The following is a 26,856-nucleotide window of genomic DNA, read 5'->3' on the forward strand; positions in this document are numbered from 1 at the left end:
CCCCCCCCCCCCCCCTCCCCCCAATCTAAGATTTCAAACCCACGCCTACTTGAGGGAATCTTTTCGTTGGGCTGAATTTTTGTACACCATTATTAATTCTTTCATTTTCTCATAAAATTAAAAACATAAAGAGACATACCACATGTCCAACAGAATACCAAGCTGGATGAGCTGCATCACCAGAATAGCGTAACCTCAACTCATCTCCGGGCACAAGACGCAACTCATTGTCCTCCTATACCAACAAATCAAGCAGCTTAAAAATCAAGAAAAAAAAGCAAAATAAAGCATCCATTTAACAAATAATAAATACCATCAGTACCTTTGGGAAGACAAAATAAGCTATTCTCTTCTTGTTAAGACCAATGTCCCAACGTACAGTCACATTATCCTTGCTTTGAGATTCTTTCATCATCTAATACAAAAATGGAGAATCATATTATACAGGTCTTTAAATGAAAAATTAATATTACATCATTCATTTAAGGAAAAAAAACAGGAAAATCTACCATTATGGGGTCATGAAGTTAGATATTGCCAGACCTACTGGAAGTATTTTCCTTTAAAAAATAAGAAGAAAAAGAGAAAGGCAAATGAGATAAGGAGTCTTGGTACAATACTTTATCGTAGTCGGCTTCAAGCTTGATAAGAGGTGCAAATACATTTTGATACTGCAATAGGAAAGACAAAATGCCACCTTGTCAATATACATGCATCAAAGAAAAATGAAACTTCACCAGGATTGCTACTAACTAAAGGTTAGATACAACAAGCACACCTGATAAGCATCTTCATATTTTAATGCTACGGGCTGTGGTTCATCATCCACACCAGGTTTTTCAAGATCTTCAAGAGATGCATCTGGGTTTGTCTTCCAAAGTTCCTCAATTTTATTTATTTGTTGGGCACTAATTTGCCGTGCCCTCAACTGCTCTTGCTCAGAAGGAATCTACAAACCAAAATGTTCGTAGGACAGTGACAATGCGTTACATATTACCACATATCAGAGATATAGATTCTACAGCAAGATACACAAACCTTAACCAGCCACTGCAAAAAGCACCTATCATCGATTAGAGGGCACCACTGACTCAAGTCCCAATTCATATCCTTAAGAGCATTTACACTCAAGCAAGGTTCCCTACAGAGTAGAACAACCACACTTTCTGTCTTTGCAGAAATAAATCCAAGGAGGAATACATTTCGGCACCCGCAATTGTAACACTCGAGAATTGTTTCTCCCAGAGGACTGTCTTTGTGAAGACAAACTTCTTTATGTTTTGCCCGGACCTAAAATCATAGTATCATTCAATAAATAACTAATGTAAGTTCTCCAATAAGATATTTTATATATATATAAATAAAAGAAACAATTTGATTTCATTATGTACAAATCACAGTTCTCTAGTAAGAAAATTAATAAGGTAATAGCCCATCAAAAAAAGTAAATACGCTTTATTTTCAACATGCATAAAAAACCAAATTCATGTGTCTAGAGTTTTATGAAAATAAATAAAAGATATTTTTTCAAAAAAAAAAGGGAAAGCAGAATAGCACGCTCGCAAGTTGGAGAAGATGACCGTATAGTCAATGGTTAGTTTCTCAACCTTCTCCTTAACAAATTTGAAGCTAGCCATTTTCACCATTTTCACCAATTTTATTCTTTTGACTTAATGTAGGGTATATTGAGGAATTTCGGAGAAATTTGGAATATTCTCGAAGACCCAAAATAAGCTCAAGAAGTCTACAATCAAGTAAGTAACCCAGTATCATTAGAATTGAGCTTAGATGATGTGAATAATTCACAACTTAATTATATGCACCGTCATATAGCTTTCGGATGCATGATCTTGTGAACTCTGATAGATAATTGGACTTGTATGCTTCCTAGTGTGCTGAGGTTGGATTATTATCACTTAATAAGCATGATAAGCATGTTGTATGTCTTTATTCATTGTTATGCATTGATTTAGGGTTTGGATAGTCCGTTATTGCCTAGTTATGAGTTGGACTAATTGTTATGTGTCATAGAGTGTTAATTATGGTTCTATAGACTATGAGTTACTCTTTCACGTATTTTGGTCATAGCACCTAGTCATGAGTTTCATAGCCTCCTTGGGTTGACCAAGTACCTTGTAGGGATGGATAAGGCGCAACCCTTATTCGTGAACTAATCAACAGAGATTAGGGTCTACTTGTTACACATGACTTAGTTGTCACCCATAGAGGAAATCAGTAGCCATGGAGAGTATACTACTGCAGTTTATGTCGATGGTGCCTAATGGGGAGAGCCATGGCCTTTTTAGTGATCCAGCTCAAGTGGCATAGTGACAGGTAGTTTACTGTTCTAGCCTAAAAAAGGCAAAGTAACAGGTAATTACTGTTTCTAAGATGGGTAATTTTACTATTCTAAACTAATAAGGGTACATGAGCAGGTAGTTTACTGTCCCAGTCTAAAAAGGGCATAGTGACAGGTAGTTTTTCTATTCTAACCCACTAAGAGTACATGAGCAGGTAGTTACTATTCTAACATGGAAATGGCGTAGTGACAAATAGTTTACTATCTTAGGAACAGGTAGATGTTGTCCGACACCATTAGGGAAAATCCACTAATTAGAGATTAGTAGGTAGATAGGTATGGCGTGCGGTCACCGTTAAGAGCGAAAAGGGCTCCTCCATACCGACGAGTATTACCGTAAGGCCTTTTTTTCATGGGCCACAGTGACTTGAGGCGCTCCTAGCGCAAGACCGATGAAGGACCTAGACATACGTGAAACCTAAAGCCAAGAAAACAGAAAGCCCCTAGGTTGTGAACCTGAGAGGGATTGAGTACCCCATAAAGGAGGTATTCTGAGGGTAGTTGTACAGTGACCTACCAAGTTTGGTATAGCCGTTTAGCCATAGTTTGGGCGATCGTTAAAAACAGTTATGAGCACATAGCCTAAGTTTTTGTTTATAGGATTAAGTCCGACAAGAGCCTACAAGTAGGTTGCTTATAGAGTATTTTTATATTGTTGAAGGCGGGAGCATGCAAAGTCATGCAGCTGCAAGGGGTGCCTTTTAGATCGAGTCTTCTTCCTTGTCATTTTACTATTATTTTAAAGCTATTCTTGAAACTTGTGTATTTCGTAAACTGTTTTGATTTGACTCAACCGATATTACCTTTAAACTATTTTTATGTTGGTTTTGGTTTTGAATGCATCTTTTAAATTTCTTTTGAGTCTCCTGTTTTACAAAAGAAAACTTTACTGCCCCTTTTACCCTTGAGTGTAGTGACAACCTGTAATTCGAGGTATAAAAAATCAGGTCGTTACATGTTCCTTCCAATATTTAACTACTAGAGTTGTATAAGAATAAGGCAAAATTTAATCAACTTTTAAAGTCCCATTAAAACCTGACCAACAAGTAAACTAATATGGACATTGCACAAGAAAACTGTGATTCTATCCAAAAAGACATTACACGTCAAAGAATTTTGGATGAGAAAAATACAGAACAGCATAATAACGTAAACATCCAACGTGGTACAAATAGCATTCCCCACTCGCGCAACTGAAAAATCAACCGACAAACAGAGAAATATAACAGCCCTTTCTCATGTCAATTTCACCTAGGCTAAACGGCATAGTACGTCCACAATTTCCATATGAGGCAAAACAAATCCTGATAAGAGAGTATCATAATAAACGCCTATTGCGCAACACAGTCACATGTTATTCAACATTCACCGGCAATTGATCATCATCGAATTTCCGCCATACGAAGGAAAAATAAAATTTTAAAATTTTAAAATTTCCACAAACTGAAAAATCTCGGGGAGAACACGCGGAAACAAATAACAAAGACAGAGTAGCGTACCAGGTGATTTACAATATGGGACCCAGACGTGTTCCCTCGCGAATTGCAGAACCACTTACGGCATGACGGCACGTTACACCTCACAACGCAAGCCGGATTCGAAATCCCACAATACCTACAAGCATGCTCCGTGAAATTTCCCTTCCCAAACTCATAATTATCATCATCCCCCGTATCCTCAAACGTCAACCCACTCATCCCGGCAGCCAATGCGTCAACCATTTGATTATTACCGCCGCTATTCCCTGAACCTCCTCCAGTCCGGCCTTTCGTGGCACTTCCCGGTGCAGCCGAAACCGGAGATGCATCAGACTGATGATCCGACCCACCACCACGGTCCGTATGATCCGCTAACGAATCGGAAGGAGTCGGCCACGCTACAGGGGACCTAATAGGGTCGCGAAATTCAGGGTAATCGAAGTCTTCTCCCTGTGTGTTGAACTCAAGAAATGTGTACGCGTCGTTCCCCGTATCAGGTTGAGATGCCGTTTCAAACAAATTGTTCTGCTGCGAATCCATGGCAATCGAAGACCAATAACAATGATATCAATCCCAATTAGAAATTGAAGATGAAGAATCAGGATTTAGGTGGTTGGAGTTCAAGGTTTGGAAGAAATGGAAATAAAATTAGGGTTAGGGTTTGGCCTGGCATTACAAGAGAGAGACACAAAAATGGAACAGGAACAGGAAACTGGGAAACGTAAAAGAGAGTTTTTTTTTCAAAATAATAATTAAAAAAAAAATTAAAAATTGGAGAGTGTTTGAAGTTCACGCGCCGAAGTGGTTGGATAAAGTCGCGTGAATCCGACCGTGACGTGTCAAGAAAACACTGTACGCTGTTAGAGCGCACGTGTGGCGCGTGCCCTCGGTGTTAGGCTGCGGACATCATTTTTTTTTTTTTTAATAAAATCAATTTTTATTTATGAATTTCACAGGTGGAATTTCAGCCTAGTCAACGGGCTCAAAGCCCATTTGTCGGCCCAAGTTCTATTTAAGTTCAGCCCAAATTTAAAATTTGACCATACATATCAACGTTGATTTGATTGAATTCGATATGAAATCACCATTTTGAAGATCGAAATTTGGATAATATTTCATTCGGCTAGTCACCCAATTGATTAAGCTTATTATTGAGTCTATTCAACTATGTATACGTATATATAGGTTTTAATATACGTTATAATTTAGAGATGTTTATTTGGTCGAATAGAGATAGAGATAAGGAAGGCTTCTCTGTCCTTGCCTCCTATTTCAATCTTTATCCCCACAAAATTTTTAAATTATTTTAGTGGAAATCAAAGTCGGGACTTTCCACGTAGAACTTGTGGGATCATATTCTTTGTGGATAATTTTTTTTCAAATTTTTATATCTATTTTTAAGAAAATATTAATTTTTTAAAAAAATTAATGGATGATATCCATTTTCAACCTAATTTTTATTTTTAAAAAAATGGGTAAAATATTTAATAAATTCAAAATAATTTATAAAAACTCAAATTTCACTAGTATTTTACACATAAATTAATAAATATTATTTATTTATTTACTAAATAAAGTGCATGGAAAAGGGTAGAGTGATGACCATGTTTAGTTGATGAAAAAAAATCTCTCCACTCTCTCAACCATTTCCCCTCGACCAAAATAAATATATAAAATTTTAAAAACAAAACTTATAATAAATGATGGTCGTCAAGCTAAACGGTCATGGAGAAGTGAAGGTAGTTGATTGATTCAGGGCACGGTCCTCCTTCTTAGAACCTATTGAGAGGGGCCTCAACCCAAAAAGGGGAGAGTGGCCGAGCAATCAAAAGTAACAAGAACGGTAAATCTGTTGAAGTTTTTCTACATAGGTTCGAATCCTACCTTTTCCACTTGTTTGTTGTAGACTGAAAGAAGAGAAAAGAGGCATCATTGCAGGAAGGCCCACCGAGCTTCACTCTTTCTTTTTTTCCGTGGTGTGAAGTGAAAATTATATCGTATTTCAGTTTAGAGAGGTTGGCGTGTGAGGGTATTTTGGTCATTTTCATATATCGATAAATTTTCAGAGAAAATTTCCGCCAATAAATACAAGAAAGAAAGGCAACAAGTAGTATACTGATTGTATTAGGATTGGCATTGAGAGCCAAAGCAACTTTATCTCTACAGCTAAGTTATTTAAGAACAAGATAGAGAGTACCAATGAATTGAGAAACCATTTCATCAATACCATCCATTGACGATCATTCATGCGTTCTTAACGGAACCACCTCTCTTATCGAGTCCGTCCAAAGCTGCCCACAATCTCGGATCATCGTAGTCCTTTACGACGAGGGCAGGCTTTGCTTGCATCAATAAGTGCTCGGGATTTCTCGTAGCTATACCGACGACAGGCATCTCGGCTGCCACTCCGGCTTTGATCCCCGATACAGAATCCTAGCAATGCAAAGCAATCAAGATGTGTCAAATTCCAAACGTGCTCGCTGAACGTTCATGGAAAAGAAAAATTGTTCTTCCAAAGAAGGCAGACCTCAAAGATGAAAGTGTGATCCTTTGACACTTCGAGTACTTCCAGAGCCTTTAAATATGGTTCTGGATGTGGTTTGGCATGCTCACATTCACCACCTATAATAACAGCCTCGAAGAAATCCGTAAGACCAAGCATGGAGATCATGAGCTCGGCATTCGGTCGAGGGGCGTTCGTAACTGCAGCACGTTTCAGTCCGCGGTCTTCTATCCATTTCTTCACTTTATACAAACCGTTCACGGGTTTTAATTGTTCGGTAACCAACCTGTTGCATCAAGTTATTTGATTATATTGTCTAATCAGACCTATAAAGACATTCTAAGGTATGAAGAGAAAGATTTACCTTCGAAACATAGCCTCCTTCTCGTCGCAAAATTTCAAACCTCGTTCGAAATCATCTGGGAATATTGCTCGGGCAACATCATCGTTATGCTTGCCAGCAACATTTTTAATGAAAAACTCCTCGTCAATAGGAACCCCACCATTGAAACCAATCTGCAAATCATATCAGCAGATACTGTAACATCCCAAGCCCACCGCTAGAAGATATTTTCCGTTTTAGCCCGTTATGTATCACCATAAGCCTCACGCTTTTAAAATGCGTCTACTAAAGAGAGGTTTCCACACTCTTATAAGGCATGTTTCGTTCCCCTCTCTATCCAATGTGGGATCTCACAATCCAACCCCCCTTAGGGGCCCAATGTCCTCGTTGACACACCGCCCAGTATCTGGCTCTGATACCATTTATAACCGCTAGCAGATATTGTCAGCTTTAGTCCGTTACATATCATCACCGTCAGCCTCACAGTTTTAAAACGCGCCTACTAGGGAGAGGTTTCCACAACCTTATGATGAATGCTTTGTTCCCCTCTCCAAACACTCCAACCAATGTGGGATCTCACAATCCACCCCCTTGGGGTCTAGCGTTCTCGCTAGCACACCGCCCGTTTGGCTCTGATACCATTTGTAACGGCCCAAGCCCGCCGCTAGCAGATATTGTCTACTTTAGCCCGTTACGTATCACCGTCAGCCTCACAGTTTTAAAATGCATCTACTAGGGAGCGGTTTACAAGGAATGCTTCGTTCCCCTCTCCAACTAATTTGGGATGTTGGGACGTTGATCTTTTCCTTCTAAACAAAACAAAATGAATCTAACCTCTTGAAGCATTTCACGGAAGGCATAGTAATGAAGCGGATCCGAATCACACAATGTTCCATCTACATCGAAAAGAACTGCTTCCACAGGAGCAAGCATGACAAGAGAGCTTTTGCTGGCTCCACAAAATACGAGCAATAAGGAAACCAGAATAGCACAGGCAAACCAAATCATTTAAAGCAGTAAGAGCTGAAGGGAAAACTAAAAAAGATTTTGGTGGACATTGTTAGTCTTACGTTTGACTAGAGTCGTGACAAACAAATGTTTCGATCTCGTGCTCGTACTTCTTTCTTTTACGACAGTTATTAGGTTAATTTCCACTTTAGTCTCCATAGTTTGCGTTTTGTTTCAAGTTGGTTCTCATTGTTTTAAAATTTTAAAAACCTTGAGGGGAAGCTCGAAAGAGAAAGTCCAAAGAGAACGAGGACAATATTTGCTAACAGTGGGCTTGGGTCGTTACAAATGGTATCAGAGCCAAACACCGAACAATGTGTCAGCGAGGAGGCTGAGCCCTGAATGGGGGTGGACATGAGGCGATGTGCCAGCAAGGACGCTAGGCCCCAAAAGGGGGTGGATTGTGAGATCCCACGTCGGTTGGGAAGGAGAACAAAGCATTATGTATAAGGGTGTGGAAACCTCTCCCTAGGTGACGTGTTTTAAAACCTTGAGGGGAATCCCGGAAGGGAAAGCCCAAAGAGGACAATATCTGCTAGCAATGGGATTGAGCCGTTACATAGCTAAAGTGGTTTTAGTTAAGTCTCTCAAGTTTGTTGTCCCGATATCAACTTTTGTATACTCTTTTATTGTTGGATCCCACATCGATTGGGGAGGAGAACGAAACATTCTTTATAAGGGTGTGGAAACTCTCCCTAGCAGACACGTTTTAAAAACCTTGAGGAGAAGCCCGAAAGGGAAAGCCCAAAGAGAACCATAACGGCTAGTGGTGGGCTTGAGATGGTACATTTACTAAGTATGTTTTCTTTTGACGTGGCAAAACGAGGCAATGAGCTGACATTTAAGATCAGATTGGAATCACTTCTAAGTGCCAAAAAAGTATTTTTAAGCACTTAAAAAGTCATTACAAACCGCTCATAGTATCTTTATAGTACAAGATATATCTAGAAGTTGGTTGACGATATGAGATACGGAGGGACGGGCGCGTTTCCAGGTAAAGGGAGACTGGTAATGCAATGAAACCAAACTATATGAACTAAATTGAAACTTACAAAACTACATGCACCAAATTGAAATAAAGCACAAACTCAAAATGCTTGGCGTACGCCATCAAAATTTGATCGAACCTAATTACCAGAAATTGATGGCTCTATGATAATCTAAATCAAATACCAACTTCTTGAAGCGTCAAGATCAATGACTTCACTCTTTTTCCACCTATCAAATCTCTTAAAAATTTCACAAATGCAGAAAGAAGAACCCTAATTTCAATTAAGATATAGTATTAGAAAGAACGCGAGAAATCAAGATTCGTAACAATATGAGCACGATCAAGAAGAATCACAAGAATACAGAGACACATTTCAAAATGCATCAGAAAATTAGGTCATAGTTTGCGATCACGAACAAATTTCAGATTGAAAACAATAAAGCATTAAATCAACAAAGAAAACCATCTGCGGGCTGCGAATTTACCTGTGGACGGAATTTTCATCCTCTGAAGCCGTCATCGCCGGCAGAGATCGATGAAAAGATGCAAAAGCTTGTGTCCGTCTGTGGGAATGTATGTGTTGTTTGCAATGGGTATTGAGAAGCAGCGAAAATGGAGAAGGGTTTTGGGAGAACAGAGCAAATGCAGGTTTATAGAGACGTGGGGAGCTTGAGAATGAGAATGAGAATCCAGCATGGGGAATATGCGACTACTCATTGTCTTTTCTTGCCATCTATTCTGTAATTTGTGCATATATTCTTCCCTTTTTGGTAAGGAAATTCGAACATTGATCACTAGTCATGAACACGTTTTAGACGAATCCTGTTGGCCTATATGTTCGTGTTCATGCAAAGCAAATTATACGTATCTAAAAACACATACAAGATTTCGAAAACCTTAATCCAAAACACATACAAGATTTCGAAAACCTTCTAAATTAACTACAATAAATAACGTGGGTTCTCGTCAGCGTCAAAATTTTGACCCACATTTTCTCAACGCATCTCTCTTGTGTATTCATTCATCAAGCTTTGAGATTTACGTCTTTTTAGCCTTTAAACTTTCAACACTACAAATTTCCCCTCGATCTTCGATACTTTTTAAGATTCACGTATCTACTAGATAAAAATTTGAGAGTTTGATACACAAAATTTATAATTTTAAACCAAATAGACACATACATCCCATTTCAAGCATGGGGCAAGAACAGCCACAATTCACATCTGGTTCAATGCCCATTCCTTTTCAAATATACATTTACACTCAACAACCTGGGATCACACTATCAATCCCCTTCTTGAACTCATCTCAATTTTGGTATAACAACAAATCTTCAAAGATAACAACAAACCAACGAAGAAATATATAATCTTCATTAAACATGTGCAGATGTAGTAGGAGAATCTCAGACAAGAATGAACAAAACCAGAAGCCTCACCAGATGGAGATAGCACAGCTTCAGCTTCATTGCCATGGAGATGCAGTATCTCAGAACATGGTGTAGCCGTCGTCTTCGCTCATCCCCATGAAACACAAAATGGCAATCACGAATACTACGAACGACGAGAGGTCCATTGCCATTGCCCCCCAGCCGATGATCCCCGCATGCTTCAGAATGATGGGGATGGCAATGCTTCCTATCGTCGAGGCTCCGGTCAAGAATTTCGTCGCATTGATCCAGCTGTTTCAATGATAAGGATATGTGGGGAGAAAGGGATGAGTAGGTGAATTTTATGAATACAAGAGTTCGTTTCGAATAATCTTTTAATATCTTAAAAGTAATGTTTTGAACTGATTAAAAACACTAATCAAATGGGTTACAAAGTCGAAAGTCGAACCTATCGCTAGAATCAGTATATAGTGAAGAGCTATCTGATCCCGCAAAGAATAGTAAAGGCATGGGGAGAAGTACATACATTATCACTGCAAAGAATAGTGCCATGAAATTAGTCAAGAAAAATATATATTTGTACAAAAAGATAAATCTACATTTGTACTGAAGAAAGAAATCACTGGTAAGAACAGGGGGATGTCAGATTCTAAAGCCACGGTCATTATACACTACATGAACAGCTACAAGCTCTGCAAGCTTTATTAGATTATCCAACAATGAGTCCCATAATAAAATGCACAGAAAAATTGTAAACCTCATCAAACAGAGATGCCCGACATCGATACAACCACTACAAAGATTGTGGTGACAAGCAGCAATCAAAAGCTATAATAATAACTTTTGGCCCCGCCAACGTTTTAGAAGAAAAATAGGAAATCGGTTTGTGATAAAAAAGAGAGATGGGAAATAAAATGAGTTGTCCTTTGGTCATCACTCAACCCTCCAACCGACACCTATCGATGAGGGGCTGGTCGTTCATGAACAACTGAAAACCCTTACTCTTTCATTATACGAGTCATGTCGAGTAAAAATGCTAGAAATAAAGTTTCAATTGGAGCATGGTGGAGATGTAAAACACGTCTATCTAGCCATCACTAAGAGATTCTGTATTTAAACAGAAGTTTAGCGGATGGACAAACATTTTCGTGGAAAAGAAATCAGTATAGTAAGTCCAGCAAATAAGATATGAAAAAAAAAAAAAAAAAAAAAAAAAAACTGAGCTGCAGAGAGATTTCATGTTGTAAAAAGCACTAAAAGAGGGTCCAGGAGAAATTTTAGTCATATACCACTTAGCATTGGCCACCAATTATTGTACAAGGCACATGCCTGCCATAGCAGATAATAAACGAGGTATCAAAAATGAGTTCTAAACCCAAGAATTTTAAAGATATTGGTCAATGAATCAAAAGTTTCCAAAGATAATTTTACTTACCAATATCTGCAACACAATTCCTCCGGAAACCAAAATTGCTAAGAATGCCACCTTCCCCATACTCAAACAGGCTTGCAAAGAACCTGGCAAGTCTGCCATTGGTTGGACTCACCTGATCGAGGAAAAAGGCTACAGAATAGAACTCCACATGAGAAATCCACAGGAGGATAAGTGAGAACGAACAAGTTGATCAAGATAGAAGAATTAGTTTTACATTTAAATTCATACTTTCGAGTAATTCTTCATGGGGGGGCCGAATTTGGGTACCTTTCGATGGGGGTACCACATGAAGATTTTGGAATTTTGGGTACCTTGTGACTTTAGCATTTTTGAAATGTAGCATTCGATAATCGGCCCCCATCAAAAGGTACCCGAAGTCACAAGGACATAGTAAAACTAGCAGAAGGGACTCAACGATGGGAAAATTATGACATTGACAACCAACAAGCCAAATTTTCCAGCTTCAAATCGAATGCCAAAATCACCAAACCAATCTAGTGAATATAAATATGGTTTATGAACATTTGCAACTGAATAACTTGCCTTTTCTTAAATAACAATAAATGAAAGAACATATCAATATTCTTAGAAATCTAAAATGATTCGTGAACAATGAAAATTGAAGGAACTCCTCCCAAAAGAATTCAATTCAAAAACTCCTCTATCTTATACAAAAGAACTCATGTAGGATTCTTCATTGAGTTATATTGTTACTCAAACACCCATAAGCAGATTTGAGTCAATAATGGGAAAATTTTCCCCATTTTCCAACTTCAGATTGAATGCCAATCACCAAATCAAAATGGTGAATATAAATGTGATCTATGAACATTCATAACTGAATTGCTAGCCTTCTTAGATAAAAAATAAAGTAAAGAAGAGACTAATATTCTTAGAAATAAAAATGCTTCGTGAACAAAGAAAAATCGAAATAACTCCTCCCATCAGAACAATTCCTGATACTTCTCAATCGCAAGGAGTGAAAGATTCTCAATCTCAACCCTCTTTCTCACAAACGCAAGTAATTCCATACAGTGGCAGAGAAACTATCCAAATTTCAGCACCAACGTTCCGTAACAGTAAAATCAAGCGCGTTGGCAGACGGATACATTACCGAATTCTCTCAGAAAAGTAGATTACAAAGCAAAGAAATTCCGACGATCAGGTACCTTTTAATGGGGGGATTCGCGAAGAAAATTCCACGTTTCCCCGACTCGCAATTCGATTCCAATCGCCGGCGCGGCGTCTCAGCCCACGATTTCTTCAATCGAACACGAAATAAGCCGATTGCAAGACGTCGAAGAATGTGGATTGGGATGAATATGAATATATGTTTTTTTTTTTTTCTGGGAAAAATATCAGTAGATTCCCTAATATCATTTTAGCAGTTCTAGTTTATATATTTTTTGAAAAAAAAAAAAAAAAATCTTAAATTTGTTCATTAAAATTTGAAAATATTTCTTTTTATAAATATTATTATTGTTATGCAGATAATTTCAATAATAATTAAGTTTAGGGTAAAAACGAAAATTAAACCGGTCTTACATTACAAGATTATAGCTTAACATCCTGAATTTTAAACCCGTCTTAAACTGAGTACGAGAAGGACGCACCTTTGATGTATCAGTTATCATGCCCACAGTAAACGCGGGCAACATAACTGCTGAAAGCATCTAAGTAGTAAGTCCATCCCAAAATGAGTGCTCTAGTATTCTGACTTTCTAGCATAGCCGAGACAACGATAGGTTCTCTACTCTTACGAGATTGGAGCGACTGAAATTTTGAGAATTCAAGAGAATGTCACAGCAAGATTAGTCATTTATAGGTGTCAAGTGTAAGTGTAGTGACGTATGTAGCTATGGTATCCTAACCGACCGATAGACTTGAACATTGTTCCTACGTGACCCGATTAATTCGATTAAACACTCCCCGTCTATTTTCATTGTTCAACTTTTTTACCACACGAAAAAATAGTTGATTGTCTAACTCATATCATGCTAATTAAATTATGTTGGGTTGATTAGTTGTTTGAATCGTTGACACTCCTAACTATAACATGAAATCAGTAAAATTCGTCAACATCTCGACCTACAAATTAATTTTCCACCGATTATTTTATAGTAATAGATAAATATGGTCGTTGTCATTATTATTATTATTACTATTATTAAATATTTCCATTCCCACATAAATATTTATTTGAAAATAAGCATGTGACCATATTTATGACGTAATAAATGCTGGCTACAATAGGCCAATAGAAAGCCACTCTGATGTGTCCGATTCCTGGTACGTTTATTAGCTTTTTTTTTTTTTTTTTTCTAATAATTAAATTCTACAATTTTTAAAAAAAGAATTAGCAAATAATAAAATAAATAAATATACGTCTAAATTCAATTGAATTTAGTTATGATCCAATAAATGGTATAAATAAATACATATTCTTAAATATAGCCCGACATTTATTTATTTATTTAGTTGGATAATAAATTGGGTGTAAATATTCAACATAGTATGGCATAGGTACGTGTATTCATAGGTGGGGAGGGGATAGGAAAGTCTTCTCCATCCCCGTACCCGCCTCCAATTTTAATTTTTATATTTGCAAAACTTCTCATTTATTTTTGTGACGATCAGACTACAAGTTTTTTCCATCTTAGCTTTCATATATATATATATATATATATATATATATATATATGTATGTATATGTATGTATTGCTGNTGACGATCAGACTACAAGTTTTTTCCATCTTAGCTTTCATATATATATATATATATATATATATATATATATATATGTATGTATATGTATGTATTGCTGCTAGGCAAAGCGGTAGAGTGCTGCATCTTAGATGGCGAGAGTCTAGTAGCCAAAAACATCACTAGCTTATGCTCTGACCTGTGTAGCGTGAGGCACGTGGAATCCTATGTGAATCAACAAGGACCACCTTGTAAGGCTAAATACTCCTGGGTGACCGATAGTGAAGCAGTACTGTGAGGGAAAGGTGAAAAACCCCATCGAAAAGTGAAAATGGAACATGAAAACTATACGTTCCTAAACAATGGGAGGAGACCAAGACTCTGATTGCGTGCCTGTTGAAGAATGAATCGGGGATTCGTAGACAATGGCTTTGTTAAGAGACACATAGACAGTGGCTTGGTGGGACGAGGGCTGGAATTTGGGTAGGGTCGAGATGAGAGAATTTTCTTTCTACTCCCACGTAGATACTATATCCTATTTCAGAGCAATTTTTCTAAAACCTAAATTTTTGCCGATCATCAACTATAATTAATAATTATAAAGAAAAAAAAAGTGACGAAAGTAAGAAAAAATCGGAACAAGCTAAGTAAATAAAATTTATAGAACATATAACAAATTGATTAAATACTATTTTGTAATTAAAATTAATAACAGGAGTTTTAATTTTTCGGTTCTCGCCTAATCAATAGATCTCGACAAGAAATTCCTGTCGGTGGATTGAGATTGATATTTTTCGATTCAGATTTCAATCCACCATTTTTTCGTAGCTGTAAAGTTTTATTTTCGTTTCATATTTTAATGCATCGCTCTCACTGATCCAACAATCCCACTGTCGAGCACAAACTCTCTCTCTTCAGCTCAGTGGGAGCAAATCTGAAATCTTGCCGGAGCGTTGCTGGAGGTACGTTTTTTGAAGTAATTGTCATTTGGCTGTGAAGTTTCTAGATCCTTAGCACTTTGGCAAGTTCAAGTTCATCGATCGATTAGATCCTAGTTACTGCCTTGTATTTCTTTAATTCTTCCCGATGCGTTCGTTTGAGCATCGTATTTTCTGCTTCATTTTACAGATTTCTTACTGGATTTGTATTTTTCCCCATTCTGATGATCTTTGGTTAAATGGATTTGATTCTACGTAGCCATTGTACTGTGATGAAAGTGATGGGAGTATAAATTTCGACCGATGCTGTCAGATTTGTACTGTTGAACAAAATCTTGTTCGATCTGATTTTTTTGAAGTTGGTTTGAGTTTTCTTGAATCTCTTTCTTACTTGAGATTATGACAGAAGTAAAAAGAAGTCGAAGGGAAAAGTGAATCTGTATGAATGAATATGTAAATGAATGCAGTCATGGTTGGTAGCTTCATTGGTGGTTCTCAGTTTTACTTATTTCAGTGTCCAACTTGTAGACGATGGCATTCTGTTTTTGTGTTGTAGTTTCGTAATTCCTTCCACCTCTCATTTCTGGATTTTTGATGATTCTTGAGTTATGATCTGATAAGTGTAAGTTATAACCTTGGAATGTCTAGTTGTGAGATCCCACATTGGTTGGAGTGGAGAACGAAGCATTCCTTATTAAGGGTGTGGAAACTTCTCCCTAGTAGACGCGTTTTAAAACCGTGAGGCTGACGGCGATATGTAACGGGTCAAAGCGGACAATATATGCTAGCGGTGGGCTTGGGCTATTACAAATGGTATCAAAGCGAGACACTGGGCGATGTGCCAGCAAGGACGTTGGCCCCCGAGGGGTGTGAATTGTGAGATCCCACGTTGGTTGGAGAGGTGAACGAAACATTCCTTATAAGGGTGTGGAAACCTCTCCCTAGTAGACATGTTTTAAAACTATGAGGCTGAAGGCGATACGTAACAGGCCAAACTGGACAATATCTGCTAGCGGTGGGCTTAGGCTGTTGCATTAATGAAGTGAAAATTTTACATTTGAATTATGATTGTTGCTTGCTTGATCATGGCATCTAGTCCAAGTCCATGCTTCTAACAGTTTGATAAATTGCTGCAGATTCAAAAGATTTGCCACATTTAGATAATGGGATCAAAGCATAATTTTCCCGGGAACAAAAACCGAGGTCCGATATCTCTATTTGCTGTGATTGGTTTATGCCTTTTCTTTTACATTTTGGGAGCATGGCAGAGAAGTGGATTTGGGAAAGGAGATAGCATAGCAATGGAAATTACGAGGCTATCAAATTGCAACGTTGTTAAAGACTTGAACTTCGAGACTCATCACAGTATCGAGATTATCGAATCTTCTGAACCAAAAAAAAAGGTGTTCAAACCATGTGACATAAAGTACAAAGATTATACACCTTGCCAGGAACAAGACCGAGCTATGAGATTCCCTAGGGAAAATATGATATACAGGGAAAGGCATTGCCCTCCAGTAGATGAAAAGTTGCACTGCCTCATTCCAGCTCCCAAAGGTTATATGACTCCATTTCCGTGGCCTAAAGGCCGTGATTATGTTCATTACGCCAATGTTCCATATAAGAGCCTGACAGTTGAGAAGGCAAATCAGCATTGGGTAGAGTTTCAGGGCAATGTATTTAAATTTCCTGGTGGTGGGACGATGTTTCCTCAAGGAGCCGATGCATATATCGATGAACTAGCATCAGTTATTCCAATTGCAGATGGTTCCATTAGAACAGCTCTGGATACTGGTTGTGGGGTATGTTTCCGACGTAAACTAACGAACTATCTTCCTTCATGAAAGTGTCATTAGCATGATTGAGTACAAGGGGATTTTACTAACTTCCTTCGCTACATTTGAATACTTGTGCAGTATTCTATAAATGTCTAATGACTTCTTTACATTGTTCCATAGCATTCCATTTTTTAATCTTTGACCTGCTGCTGAATTTTTCAGATCATAGTTATTAAATAATCTATCGTCACCCTAATTACACCAAATTCGACACAGGTTGCTAGCTGGGGTGCATATTTGTTCAAGAGAAATGTATTGGCCATGTCGTTTGCACCAAGAGACAATCACGAAGCACAGATACAGTTTGCACTGGAGCGTGGTGTACCTGCTATTATTGGCGTGTTGGGTAGTATACGCCTTCCATATCCATCTAGAGCCTTCGATATGGCGCAGTGTTCAAGATGCCTTATACCATGGACTGCAAATGGTTAGTCTCTCGATCGATAAAATTCCATGATATCTTGTTTAAAATTTTATACAGTTTCCTCTCTGTTTCACTAATTTGAACTCAAAAGTTTTAAGCCTCATTTGGATGACATCAAATGGTACCTAACGTCAAATTAAGAGAACTTCATGTAGCTATAATTGTATTTTGATTCCAAGATCCTAATATCCAACACCATTTTTACTGATATTGTTTTATTTGACATTGATCGAAGTATCGATTCGTCTCTAAGCCATGAACTTGTGCACACAGATGGTATGTATCTGATGGAAGTCGACAGAGTCCTCAGACCTGGTGGCTATTGGATCCTATCTGGCCCTCCAATCAACTGGAAGACCTATTATCAGACATGGAAGCGTTCTAAAAAGGATCTAAATGCAGAGCAGAAGAAAATCGAAGAGTTAGCCGAGCAGCTTTGCTGGGAGAAAAAATACGAGAAGGGAGATATTGCGATCTGGAGGAAAAAGGACAATGACAAATCCTGCAAAAGGAAGAAGACTGCAAAAATATGTGAAGCAAATGATGTAGAAGATGTCTGGTGAGTTGCGCCGGAAACACTCTCTGATCTTATAAATATTGTTCGATATATCTTACTGCTAAAGGCTAAATAAATCACTTAGGAAGCAAGCAAAGTATTGTGGTTTTTTCATTATTTGGCATCTAAGCTTCAACTTTGGCATATCGAGTTAGTATAATAACTTCGAGGGGACCCAGGATCAACCAAATACTATCTGGTCTGTGGATGGCATAGGGGATGGTCACAAAAGTCATCTTATTTCATGTTCAATTTGAAAAGTTATGACCATCTCCTTTTGAGGAACAGTGTCTTTTTATGTTTAGAAACGATCAATTTGATTGGAGACTGACAATATTTGGGAAATAGCTACGTTCGGCATCGAGTCCAACTCGATCTAATTCTGTATTTTTATTTCTATACTTGGGTATGTATAATTTTCTAATTGTGACCCTCATTTTTACATCTCTCCTCTTCTTGTGTTCTATGTCCAGGTACCAGAAAATGGAAACATGCATCACCCCTTTTCCTGAGGTAACAAGTGATGGAGAAGTAGCAGGAGGGAAATTGAAAAAGTTCCCAGCAAGGCTTTTTGCTGTACCTCCCCGAATATCGAACGGTCTAATTCCAGAGGTTACAGCTGAATCTTTTGAAGAGGACAACAAAATTTGGCGAAAGCATGTTAATGTTTACAAGAAGATAAATAAATTGATTGGCAGCCCAAGATATAGGAATGTGATGGATATGAATGCAAACCTCGGGGGATTTGCAGCTGCGGTTCACTCGAAAAATGCTTGGGTGATGAATGTTGTGCCTACAATTGCCAAGAACACTCTCGGAGCCATTTACGAGAGAGGTCTTGTTGGCATGTATCATGATTGGTACGTTCCTCTGTCTCTTTCCTTATGTAGTTAAAGCCATTTGATTGTATTTAAATTTCTGTCATTTTAGTCTCAATTTGAGCTTTTCTTTTGTCAAGGTGTGAGGGCTTCTCTACTTACCCGAGGACGTATGACTTCATTCATGGGAATGATGTATTCAACCTGTATGAGAACACGTAAGTATTTTAATCTTCTTCTTCATCAACAATTACACTTCAACTTTGTTGAGAAAAAGAACAGGCTTATTAGAGTAGAGTGTAGTCAATAAACAGAACAGGCTCAACTATCAAAATGATTCATGTACAAAGAAAGGCTTCCTCTTTATAATGAAAAACCATTAGGCACTAAAAGTTCTTCTTCCTTATATCTCTATTGCTTGGGAAGAAATGCCTTAAAAGTACCTTAGGAAGGGCATATGGACGCCCAAATCCACTGTTAGCACATATTGTCCTCTTTGGGCTTCCCCTCAAGGCTTTTAAAACGCGTCTGCTAGGGAGAGATTTCCACACCCTTATGAAGAATGCTTCATTCTCCTCCCCAACCGATGTGGGATCTCACAATTCACCCTCCTTCGGGGCCCAGCGTCCTCGTTGGCACTCGTTCCCTTCTCCAATTGATGTGAGACCCCCAATTCACCCCCTTTCAAGGCCCAGCGTCCTTGCTGGCACACTGCTTCGTATCCAACCCCTTCGGGGCTCAGCCTCCTCGCTGGCACATCACCCCACCAATGGTATCAGAGCCAAACACCAAGCGGTTTGCCAGCGAGGATGCTGAGCCCTAAAGGAGGGTGGATTGTGAGATCCCACATCGATTGGAGAGAGGAACGAGTGCTAGTGAGGATGTTGGGCCCCGAAATGGGGTGGATTGTGAGATCCCACATCGGTTGGGGAAGGGAACGAAGCATGCTTTATAAGAGTGTGGAAACCTCTCCCTAGCAGACACGTTTTGAAAACCTTGAGGGGAAACCCGAAAGGGAAAACCCAAAGAGGACAATATCTGCTAGCGGTGAGCTTGAGCCATTATAAATACTAATCTCTATCCTCCATTCCCGAGCCACTTAGATAGATCTATAAGTTTTAGCTTTTAGAACCAACCATGATAACCATGGAGTATAAATTCTTGTGTTCAATGGTGCTATTCCTTCTCAATCGATACTGTTTATTCATTTGTTGGATCTTACGTTAATTTTCTGAGCCCACAAGTGAAGAAGAGTATTGATATTAAATTAAAGTGGTTAAGTATATCTTAATCCATCTTATACAACACCCTCTGATTGGCTGTCTTTCACCTCTGAAACTATAAATAGGTGCAATCTCGAGGACATTCTTTTAGAGATGGACCGTATTTTGAGGCCAGAGGGAATCGTCATCCTCCGAGATGGGGTCGATGTCCTGAATAAGGTGAAGAAAATAGCTGCCGGTATGAGATGGGATGTGAAATTGATGGATCACGAGGATGGGCCTCTTGTGCCAGAGAAGATAATGGTTGCTGTTAAACAGTACTGGGTTGTAAGCAGCCCACACAACAGCACTTCCAGTGATGAATAAATGCTAGATTTTTAGCAGCTTCTCAAAAGGTACTTTTTGTTTTTAGAATTCTATCCACGTGTAAGCTAGTGTTGTTGGTAAAATAGAGAGCTTGTAAAATTATGTTCAAGCTAGAAAAACTGAGATCGATCACAGGGATGGTAGGGAAGATATTTAGTTTCATCTGCTCAAGTAATTGGTCTAGAATGTTGAAGTGATCAAAGTACATGTAAGAAACTGAGATGCATATTGATGATTCATAAGTTATTACCAAAAGGGCTCTAAATTTTGTTCACATTTACTTCCCCTATTGTGGTGCTTTAAAGCTTCTCTCATGCTGTATTCTTTGCATCTTGTTTACATCCTTTTGTACTTCTACCTACCTAGAGTTACTCGAGTTAGAAGGACTCTTTCATATTAGAGTTGGAGTTTCTCTTAAACAAAGTGGGACAATCATGTTAACGTTTCATAAATGCTCTGTTATAAACGTTTTCCATCAAGTATAGTTTTGGAGCCTTTATTACCATTAGTTCAAACACAGAGTTTGTCATTTGATTGGTTGTTTTCATGTGCCTAATGGCAATGGATATGTGTAATAGTCCAAGTTTATTGATACTAGATATTATCTTTTTTTGGATTTTTCCTTCCGGATTTTCTCTCAAAGTTTTAAAACGCGTCTGCTAAGGAGGGATTTCCACACCCTTATAAAGAATGCTCAGTTCCCCTCTCCAACCGATGTGGGATCTCACAATCCACCCCCCTTTGGGGCTTAGCATCCTCGCTGACACACAGCTTGGTGTCAACTCTCTTTCAGGGCTCAGCGTCCTGCTGGCACACCACTTGATATATGCCTCTGATACTATTTGTAACAGCTCAAGCCCATCGTTAGCGAATATTGTCCTCTTTGGACTTTCCCTCAAGGTTTTCAAACGTGTCTGCTAGGGAGAGGTTTTCACACCCTTATAAAGAATGTTTTGTTTCTCTCTCCAACCGACATGAAATCTCACAATAGGTTTAGCAAAAATAATATCTCTGGTAGAAAATATGTCAATCCATTACCTACCACGAAAGAGAAAAGTTTAACCAATCAATTAAAACAAGAAACTCAAACAAAAACAAGACAAATCAAGCTAAAGAGTTGAATAATTGCTTGAGGTTTGGTTCAATTTGAACACGAGCAGTGAATTGAAAATTGAAAATTTCTAACATTTTAGTAAGAAAAAACATGTCTAAACGAGTTGAATCCTCCTCTCTATCATCTTCATCCCATTCCTGAATCATTCAGTTGATGACAGTTGATGTTCAACTTTTTCTTTGTGGCCAACAAAAAATTTGGACAAACAAAACAAAACAAAACAGTTCCTATCAAAACTTTATTATCCTAAAGGAAACAAACAGTATGGCACCAAAAGTTCATAGTCATTTTACATTATTGAAGAAAGTCTCAAATTATGGTCCCATCAGAAAAGAACACATCACCATCATCATCTCATCTCCTCTCCCTCTCTCTCTCTCTCTCTCTCTCTCTCTCTCTCTCTCTCTCTAAAAAAATCTAATGAATTCAATTATTTCATCCTCCACTACTCCAACACTCACCAACCCACCACCCCCCTCCTTTTTCTGCTATCCTCACAGCCACACCTCAAACTTGTGTTCTCAAACTCACCTTCGTGGCTCTTCCTCAGTCGTCCATTGCACAATGGACTGATGAAACAGTGGATCACAGCCCCACTTTTTAAGGACACCCCCACACGACCCTGCACGTGCCAATCTTGATTTTGGGCTCCACTTGTCCCTTCCCTCTCTTTTTTCTTTTTTCTTTTTTTTTATTGCAGATGATGAAAATCAGATGGTCCATATCAGCTCAGACAGTGGAAGGGCCCAAATGAGCTTTTGATGGACTGTTATTGGAGTAGTTTAGAGCCGTTGATTTGAGAAGGGACGGTTGAGATGCCTTGTCTTGAGAGCTCAGACAGTACACTTTCTGTTGAAGGTGGCTTTAGCCCCAAAGGCAATGGTAACCATGGCTTACTGATTGCCTCTCTCACCACTTTGTCAATTTCTTCATCAGCCTATATCAACAAAAACAAAGTTATCTCTGATATTTCGTTTTCGACTCTCGTACTGATGTCTTTTTTTACAGGATTCTTGGGAATCGACCTCTCGTTGAATTGTGTTCACATAAACGTAATCGTGACAAATGATTCACGAGAGAACAGTAGAGACAAAAGTCTTGGAAAAAAAAAAGTGCAAAGAGATGAATAAGAACAATGTTGTATTACCAGTTGAAGTTCGATCGGGTTGAATGCAATGCCATAGCTTTTATCGTGTGCGTCGGCATTTTCAAATCTGAAAATAGGCTGCTGATTCCAGGAAGAATGTGGAAAACATGAGCTTATCAGATGAATCTAATAATCAACAGGCACATGTTTGTTGGATATGAAAATAAATGTATACCCACTTGAGGTAGATGAGAAGGGAGAGGGCTATGAGGAGGTGGTGTCACAGGGCAACCCCATGCATCAGCATACATCTAAAAGCATAATCACATGTTTAGAAGCTAAAAATTGCTTAAATTCCTACAAAAGTACTTCTGATCATGTGTGCTAGTTTTTTTGTAGTAGGAATATTACCCCAGGATATGACTTCCATGGCCAAATTTCTTGTGGTTGCCAGGACGGATAACCGGGCGACACCCACATTTGGACACTGGGCGAGGGGCACGCCATATGTCCCCACGGCGGGTAGATCGGAGCCACTGGCATTACATGATTTGAATGATAAGGAGGAGGGAAGGCCATCACAGGTCTCTGTGGATAGCAGTTCTTCCTCATTGGATCCTTTGAATGAGACCAACTCGAGTCGTCTTGTTTTGGCAAGATATGTCTCTTGTGCATCCGATACTTCTGCTTGAGAACAAACAATAAATATCAGGAGCCAAGTTCTACCGCAAAAAACTTAAAACTTTAAGCCGTAACATCCCAAGGTCATCACTAGCAGATATTGTCCGCTTTGACCCGTAACAAATGATATCAGAGCCAGGCACCGGACGGTGTGCCAGCGAGGACGCTAGGCCCCCAAGGGGGGTGTGGATTGTGAGATCCCACGTCGGTTGGAGAGGGGAATAGAGCATTCCTTATAAGAGTATGGAAACCTCTCCCTAACAGACGCGCTTTAAAACTATGAGGCTGACGATGATACATAACAGGCCAAAGTGGACAGTATTTGCTAGCGGTGAATTTGGGTTGTTACACAACTAGTAAAGAGGTCTTTGCACAAAGGAAGACGTAAACCAAGAGTATAAACGGAAACTGTGAGAGCAAGTTTGATTCTAACCTGAAGATGACTTGCTACATTATGCCTTGTCAAGCCTTCAACTTTCATCAGCTCGAGAATTCGAGAAGGAATTGCTTGATTCACTCCGAGTTGTTCCACTGCCTGTACGAACTTTCGGTGCAGTTCGGGTGTCCAGTCTACCTGATCGCAAGACAAACAACATGAAGTCCAAAGAACTTTCCAAGGAGACATTGAAATAAAGGATATATACATCTAAGTTCGAGGGTAAATACCTTCAGCTTCTTCCTACTAACTTTCGTCCCACTCGAATTACCGAGACCACATGCTTTGCTCTTGTTTTCTTCGGAACTGCTAATGATGTCTTGATCATGTATCTCGTGATCGTCGTTACTCGCAGCCCCACAGCCATCAGCAGAGTTCTCTTCCTCTTTTATTCCTTCTTTGTCAGGTAACTGAGTGTTCTCCACTTGGGAAGTGCCTTCACCAAGCGAATTGATACAAGTAGTTTCGACAGATTTAGATTCCCCGTCTTGCTCCACGCACTCTTTTTCGAGCAAGCAGTTCAATTGATCCTGGCAGTCGCCATCGTCCACCAGCCGCATACCGTGCTTCTGCTGAGGAGTTGAAGGAGCTGGATACTTATCACTTCCTTCTAGTAGTTCACGATCATTGTCATCATCACCGCTCGATATTTCTAACTCTTTCGGGACTGGATTATTGTTTTCACTGTTTTCTGATTCTAGGTGCAGAATGGAGGCAACGGATTCTTTGATAGGCTTTAAAGAACTGGGAACGGCGCTACCGCCTGCATTGAACGCCTGCTTAGGATTAACGGATCAGAAAAACTCGAAGCTTAAAGCATTCTTCACTACTGATAATCGTTTTGAAAATAGTTCAAACTGACCTTATGAACAACATGCTGCCAAATATTCCTCAGTTTGTCCTCTGAGAGCGGTTTCTGAAGGAACTCAATCGCACCGAGCTGAAAACAGTCCATCACAAATGTTCGATATCAATTTTTAATTTAAGTAGAAAGGCAGAAACACTTAAAAAGTTCGAGTAAAACTACCGCTATGCACTTCATCATCGTGCTTAGGCAATGGATATTCGAAATCACTGTTCAAAACAAAACTTTCACATTAGAAGCCACGAAGTCGTACGCAACGAACATAGTTTAGTCCTAATAAAAACAACAAGATTGGGACTCCTGAACATACTAATGGTAGGCAAGTCCTTAGCAGCTTCAAGAAACTTAAAATTCCCATCGTGACTGCTCGTCGTTACCTAACCAAATGCAACATCGTGCCATTAGAAAAGTAACTACGACTTGATCAACTAAAGAAGTTTCATAAATATGCCACGGTGATCCACCCGCTCGACACATCTTCCAGCGAAAATAGAATGAACTTAAGGTATTTAGATCAGTTGTCGACCATTACCTCCACAATGGCGACATGAAAGGTATTGGGTTTGCTCGAAATGGCTGACAATGCATCATTCTCATTGTAGTAAGTCACAACTGTAATGAATATGTGTTAAAAGGCTTCAGATATATGCACAAAAACATCTAAATGAGAAGACCTCTCTTCACAGCTCAAAAAATAGCAGTGCGATTAGAGCACCTAATTCTTTCGAGTATATTTTCCGACGTGAAATTTACTTATAACAGCCCAAACCCACCGCTAGCAGATATTGCCCTCTTTGGACTTCCCCTCAAGGTTTTTAAAACGCGTCTGTTAGGGAGAGGTTCCCACAACCTTGTAAAGAATGTTTCGTTCTCCTTCCCAACCGATGTAGAATCTCAGAATAGGTTGGAGAGGGGAACGAATGTGAGCGAGGACATTGAGCTCTAAAGAGGGGTGGATTGTGAGATCCCACTCAGTTGGGCAGGAGAACGAAACATTCTTTATAAGACTGTGGACACCTCTCCCTAATAGACACGTTTTATAAACCTTGAAGGAAACCCAAAAGGGTAAGCTCAAAGAGGACAATACTTGCAAACGGTGGGCTCAGGCGGGTTACATTACTACTTAACACAATAGTTTCGACATGAATCACTCAATTGGTAACGTTTCTCTTCTAAAACCAAGATTGATCTATGAATGTTTTCTACCATTATACACCAAGCAACATCTAAAACAACGAAAGAGCGAAAAGAGAGAAAAAACGAAAAAAAAGGAGGAAGAAAGCTTAGTGGAAATGGGGACCAAGACATAAAAACACTAAATCAAGCAAGTCAATTGATAAATTAGGCAAAAATTCCAAATGGGGAAAGATTTTTTAGCGAAGAACAAGGATGAAGGCAAGCAATGTCTCACCAACATACTCCATTTCCTCAAGCTTTGTTCTTATCTCAGCTGAAGAACTGCTATCTCCATCAAGGAGAAGAACTCTAAGGTCCTTAGGAAAATCCTTCCACCCCTGTAAATCACTAGCAGTGCAAACCATAGCTCGTAGCGCATCGTTTCTCGAATCGCCGCTTTTCAGCTCCAAATGAACTCTCTGCAACTTCTGCATAACCCAAAACACTTCAAATCACAACTCATCATTGCTTGTTCTATAAAGAACATGAAGATCCGACAGGGAAAACATGTTGTCCATTGGAACTCTCAGGATCATGTCATCAGCCATTGATCTAAGCTAAACAGACATGACTGGTTGAGTAGCTGATAGTATATAAAGAGATCTAACATTGAAACCATTCATTTTTCAGAGGTGAGGAAAGGATTTTCCATAAGAATGGAGAAGATCTCCACAAAACAGGGAAGACCATGCAAGAAACTCATCGATTAAACAGAAAAAAAAAACAAAAGGGTTTATGATTCTTCACTCATTTGGGTGAATCCAAGACAAACAAAGGGGGAAAACAGAGAAAAACACTAAAATCCCAACTCGTTCATGCAAACAACAAGAACAAAAACCCCACAAAAAACAAAGACAAATAAGGCTATGAAAACAACATTACAAGGTTTGCAGAGAGAGGCAATGGGTCTGGTCTTGTGAAACAGAGCCCTTGTTCTTCCCGGTCCTGACTATAGAGTAGTGAGAGAGGGAGAGAGAGGGAGAGCGAAGGATATGAAGAGCAGGTGCAGCCCCAGCAGCTCACATATAACGTCACGGACCAGGGAATATGCAAGAGATCAATATTGCTTTTTCAGGGCACCGGCTTAGTGGCCTTCCCTATAGATAAACATCTCCAAATACGCA

The 26,856-nt window shown here is 39.0% G+C and overlaps 5 protein-coding genes across 13 annotated transcripts in view; 1 reads left to right on the forward strand and 4 right to left on the reverse strand.

The window, feature by feature from the left end:
• LOC111431113 (regulator of nonsense transcripts 1 homolog) overlaps window positions 1–4,564 on the reverse strand; it is a 13,802-nt gene extending 9,238 nt beyond the window's left edge. For both annotated transcript variants that reach the window (XM_023067638.1, XM_023067637.1), the window contains exons 1-6: window positions 3,859–4,564; window positions 1,039–1,290; window positions 779–949; window positions 621–671; window positions 323–415; window positions 140–235 (exon numbers count right to left, since the gene is read on the reverse strand). In XM_023067638.1, the coding sequence (XP_022923406.1) occupies window positions 140–235; window positions 323–415; window positions 621–671; window positions 779–949; window positions 1,039–1,290; window positions 3,859–4,377 (1,182 nt within the window). In that variant the 5' untranslated portion in view covers window positions 4,378–4,564. The remainder of the gene's footprint in view (window positions 1–139; window positions 236–322; window positions 416–620; window positions 672–778; window positions 950–1,038; window positions 1,291–3,858) is intronic.
• A 1,359-nt stretch (window positions 4,565–5,923) lies between these two features.
• On the reverse strand, window positions 5,924–9,400 carry LOC111431121 (haloacid dehalogenase-like hydrolase domain-containing protein Sgpp). Of its 2 annotated transcripts, XM_023067653.1 has the most exons (6): window positions 9,168–9,400; window positions 8,827–8,953; window positions 7,518–7,632; window positions 6,705–6,856; window positions 6,365–6,626; window positions 5,924–6,270 (listed from the first exon to the last, which is right to left on the reverse strand). In XM_023067653.1, exons 3-6 carry the CDS (start codon window positions 7,614–7,616, stop codon window positions 6,082–6,084), a joined length of 702 nt encoding a protein of 233 aa, XP_022923421.1. In that variant the 5' UTR covers window positions 7,617–7,632; window positions 8,827–8,953; window positions 9,168–9,400; the 3' UTR covers window positions 5,924–6,081. The 2 variants fall into 2 exon arrangements, with proteins under 2 accessions (XP_022923421.1, XP_022923420.1); XM_023067652.1 differs by lacking the exon at window positions 8,827–8,953.
• A 404-nt stretch (window positions 9,401–9,804) lies between these two features.
• Window positions 9,805–12,870, reverse strand: LOC111431123 (vacuolar protein sorting-associated protein 55 homolog). 2 transcript variants are annotated; one of them, XM_023067656.1, is made up of 5 exons: window positions 12,677–12,870; window positions 11,508–11,636; window positions 11,362–11,401; window positions 10,521–10,605; window positions 9,805–10,363 (listed from the first exon to the last, which is right to left on the reverse strand). In XM_023067656.1, exons 2-5 carry the CDS (start codon window positions 11,604–11,606, stop codon window positions 10,171–10,173), a joined length of 417 nt encoding a protein of 138 aa, XP_022923424.1. In that variant the 5' UTR covers window positions 11,607–11,636; window positions 12,677–12,870; the 3' UTR covers window positions 9,805–10,170. The 2 variants fall into 2 exon arrangements, with proteins under 2 accessions (XP_022923424.1, XP_022923425.1); XM_023067657.1 differs by lacking the exon at window positions 12,677–12,870 and adding an exon at window positions 11,775–11,787.
• A 2,032-nt stretch (window positions 12,871–14,902) lies between these two features.
• LOC111431115 (probable methyltransferase PMT14) lies at window positions 14,903–20,653 on the forward strand. Of its 3 annotated transcripts, none has more exons than XM_023067642.1 (7): window positions 14,903–15,172; window positions 16,285–16,950; window positions 17,203–17,413; window positions 17,684–17,969; window positions 18,440–18,826; window positions 18,925–19,002; window positions 20,133–20,653. In XM_023067642.1, the coding sequence occupies exons 2-7, from the start codon at window positions 16,312–16,314 to the stop codon at window positions 20,371–20,373; spliced, it is 1,842 nt and encodes a 613-aa protein (XP_022923410.1). In that variant the 5' UTR covers window positions 14,903–15,172; window positions 16,285–16,311; the 3' UTR covers window positions 20,374–20,653. The 3 variants fall into 3 exon arrangements, with proteins under 3 accessions (XP_022923410.1, XP_022923411.1, XP_022923412.1); XM_023067643.1 differs by having other exon boundaries at window positions 14,929–15,186; XM_023067644.1 differs by lacking the exon at window positions 14,903–15,172 and adding an exon at window positions 15,597–15,620.
• Window positions 20,654–21,700: 1,047 nt separating this feature from the next.
• LOC111431117 (two-component response regulator-like APRR2) lies at window positions 21,701–26,825 on the reverse strand. 4 transcript variants are annotated; one of them, XM_023067648.1, is made up of 13 exons: window positions 26,615–26,825; window positions 26,231–26,335; window positions 25,968–26,160; window positions 25,089–25,168; window positions 24,867–24,933; window positions 24,719–24,765; window positions 24,554–24,631; window positions 23,922–24,467; window positions 23,689–23,829; window positions 22,986–23,258; window positions 22,814–22,885; window positions 22,635–22,715; window positions 21,701–22,424 (listed from the first exon to the last, which is right to left on the reverse strand). In XM_023067648.1, the coding sequence occupies exons 3-13, from the start codon at window positions 26,095–26,097 to the stop codon at window positions 22,257–22,259; spliced, it is 1,683 nt and encodes a 560-aa protein (XP_022923416.1). In that variant the 5' UTR covers window positions 26,098–26,160; window positions 26,231–26,335; window positions 26,615–26,825; the 3' UTR covers window positions 21,701–22,256. The 4 variants fall into 4 exon arrangements, with proteins under 4 accessions (XP_022923416.1, XP_022923415.1, XP_022923417.1 ...); XM_023067647.1 differs by lacking the exon at window positions 26,231–26,335 and having other exon boundaries at window positions 26,610–26,825; XM_023067649.1 differs by lacking the exon at window positions 26,231–26,335 and having other exon boundaries at window positions 22,635–22,712; window positions 26,615–26,824.
• Window positions 26,826–26,856: the final 31 nt, after the last annotated feature.

Source organism: Cucurbita moschata, unplaced genomic scaffold (assembly GCF_002738365.1).
Source record: "Cucurbita moschata cultivar Rifu unplaced genomic scaffold, Cmos_1.0 Cmo_Scf00035, whole genome shotgun sequence".
Taxonomy (NCBI): domain Eukaryota; kingdom Viridiplantae; phylum Streptophyta; class Magnoliopsida; order Cucurbitales; family Cucurbitaceae; genus Cucurbita; species Cucurbita moschata.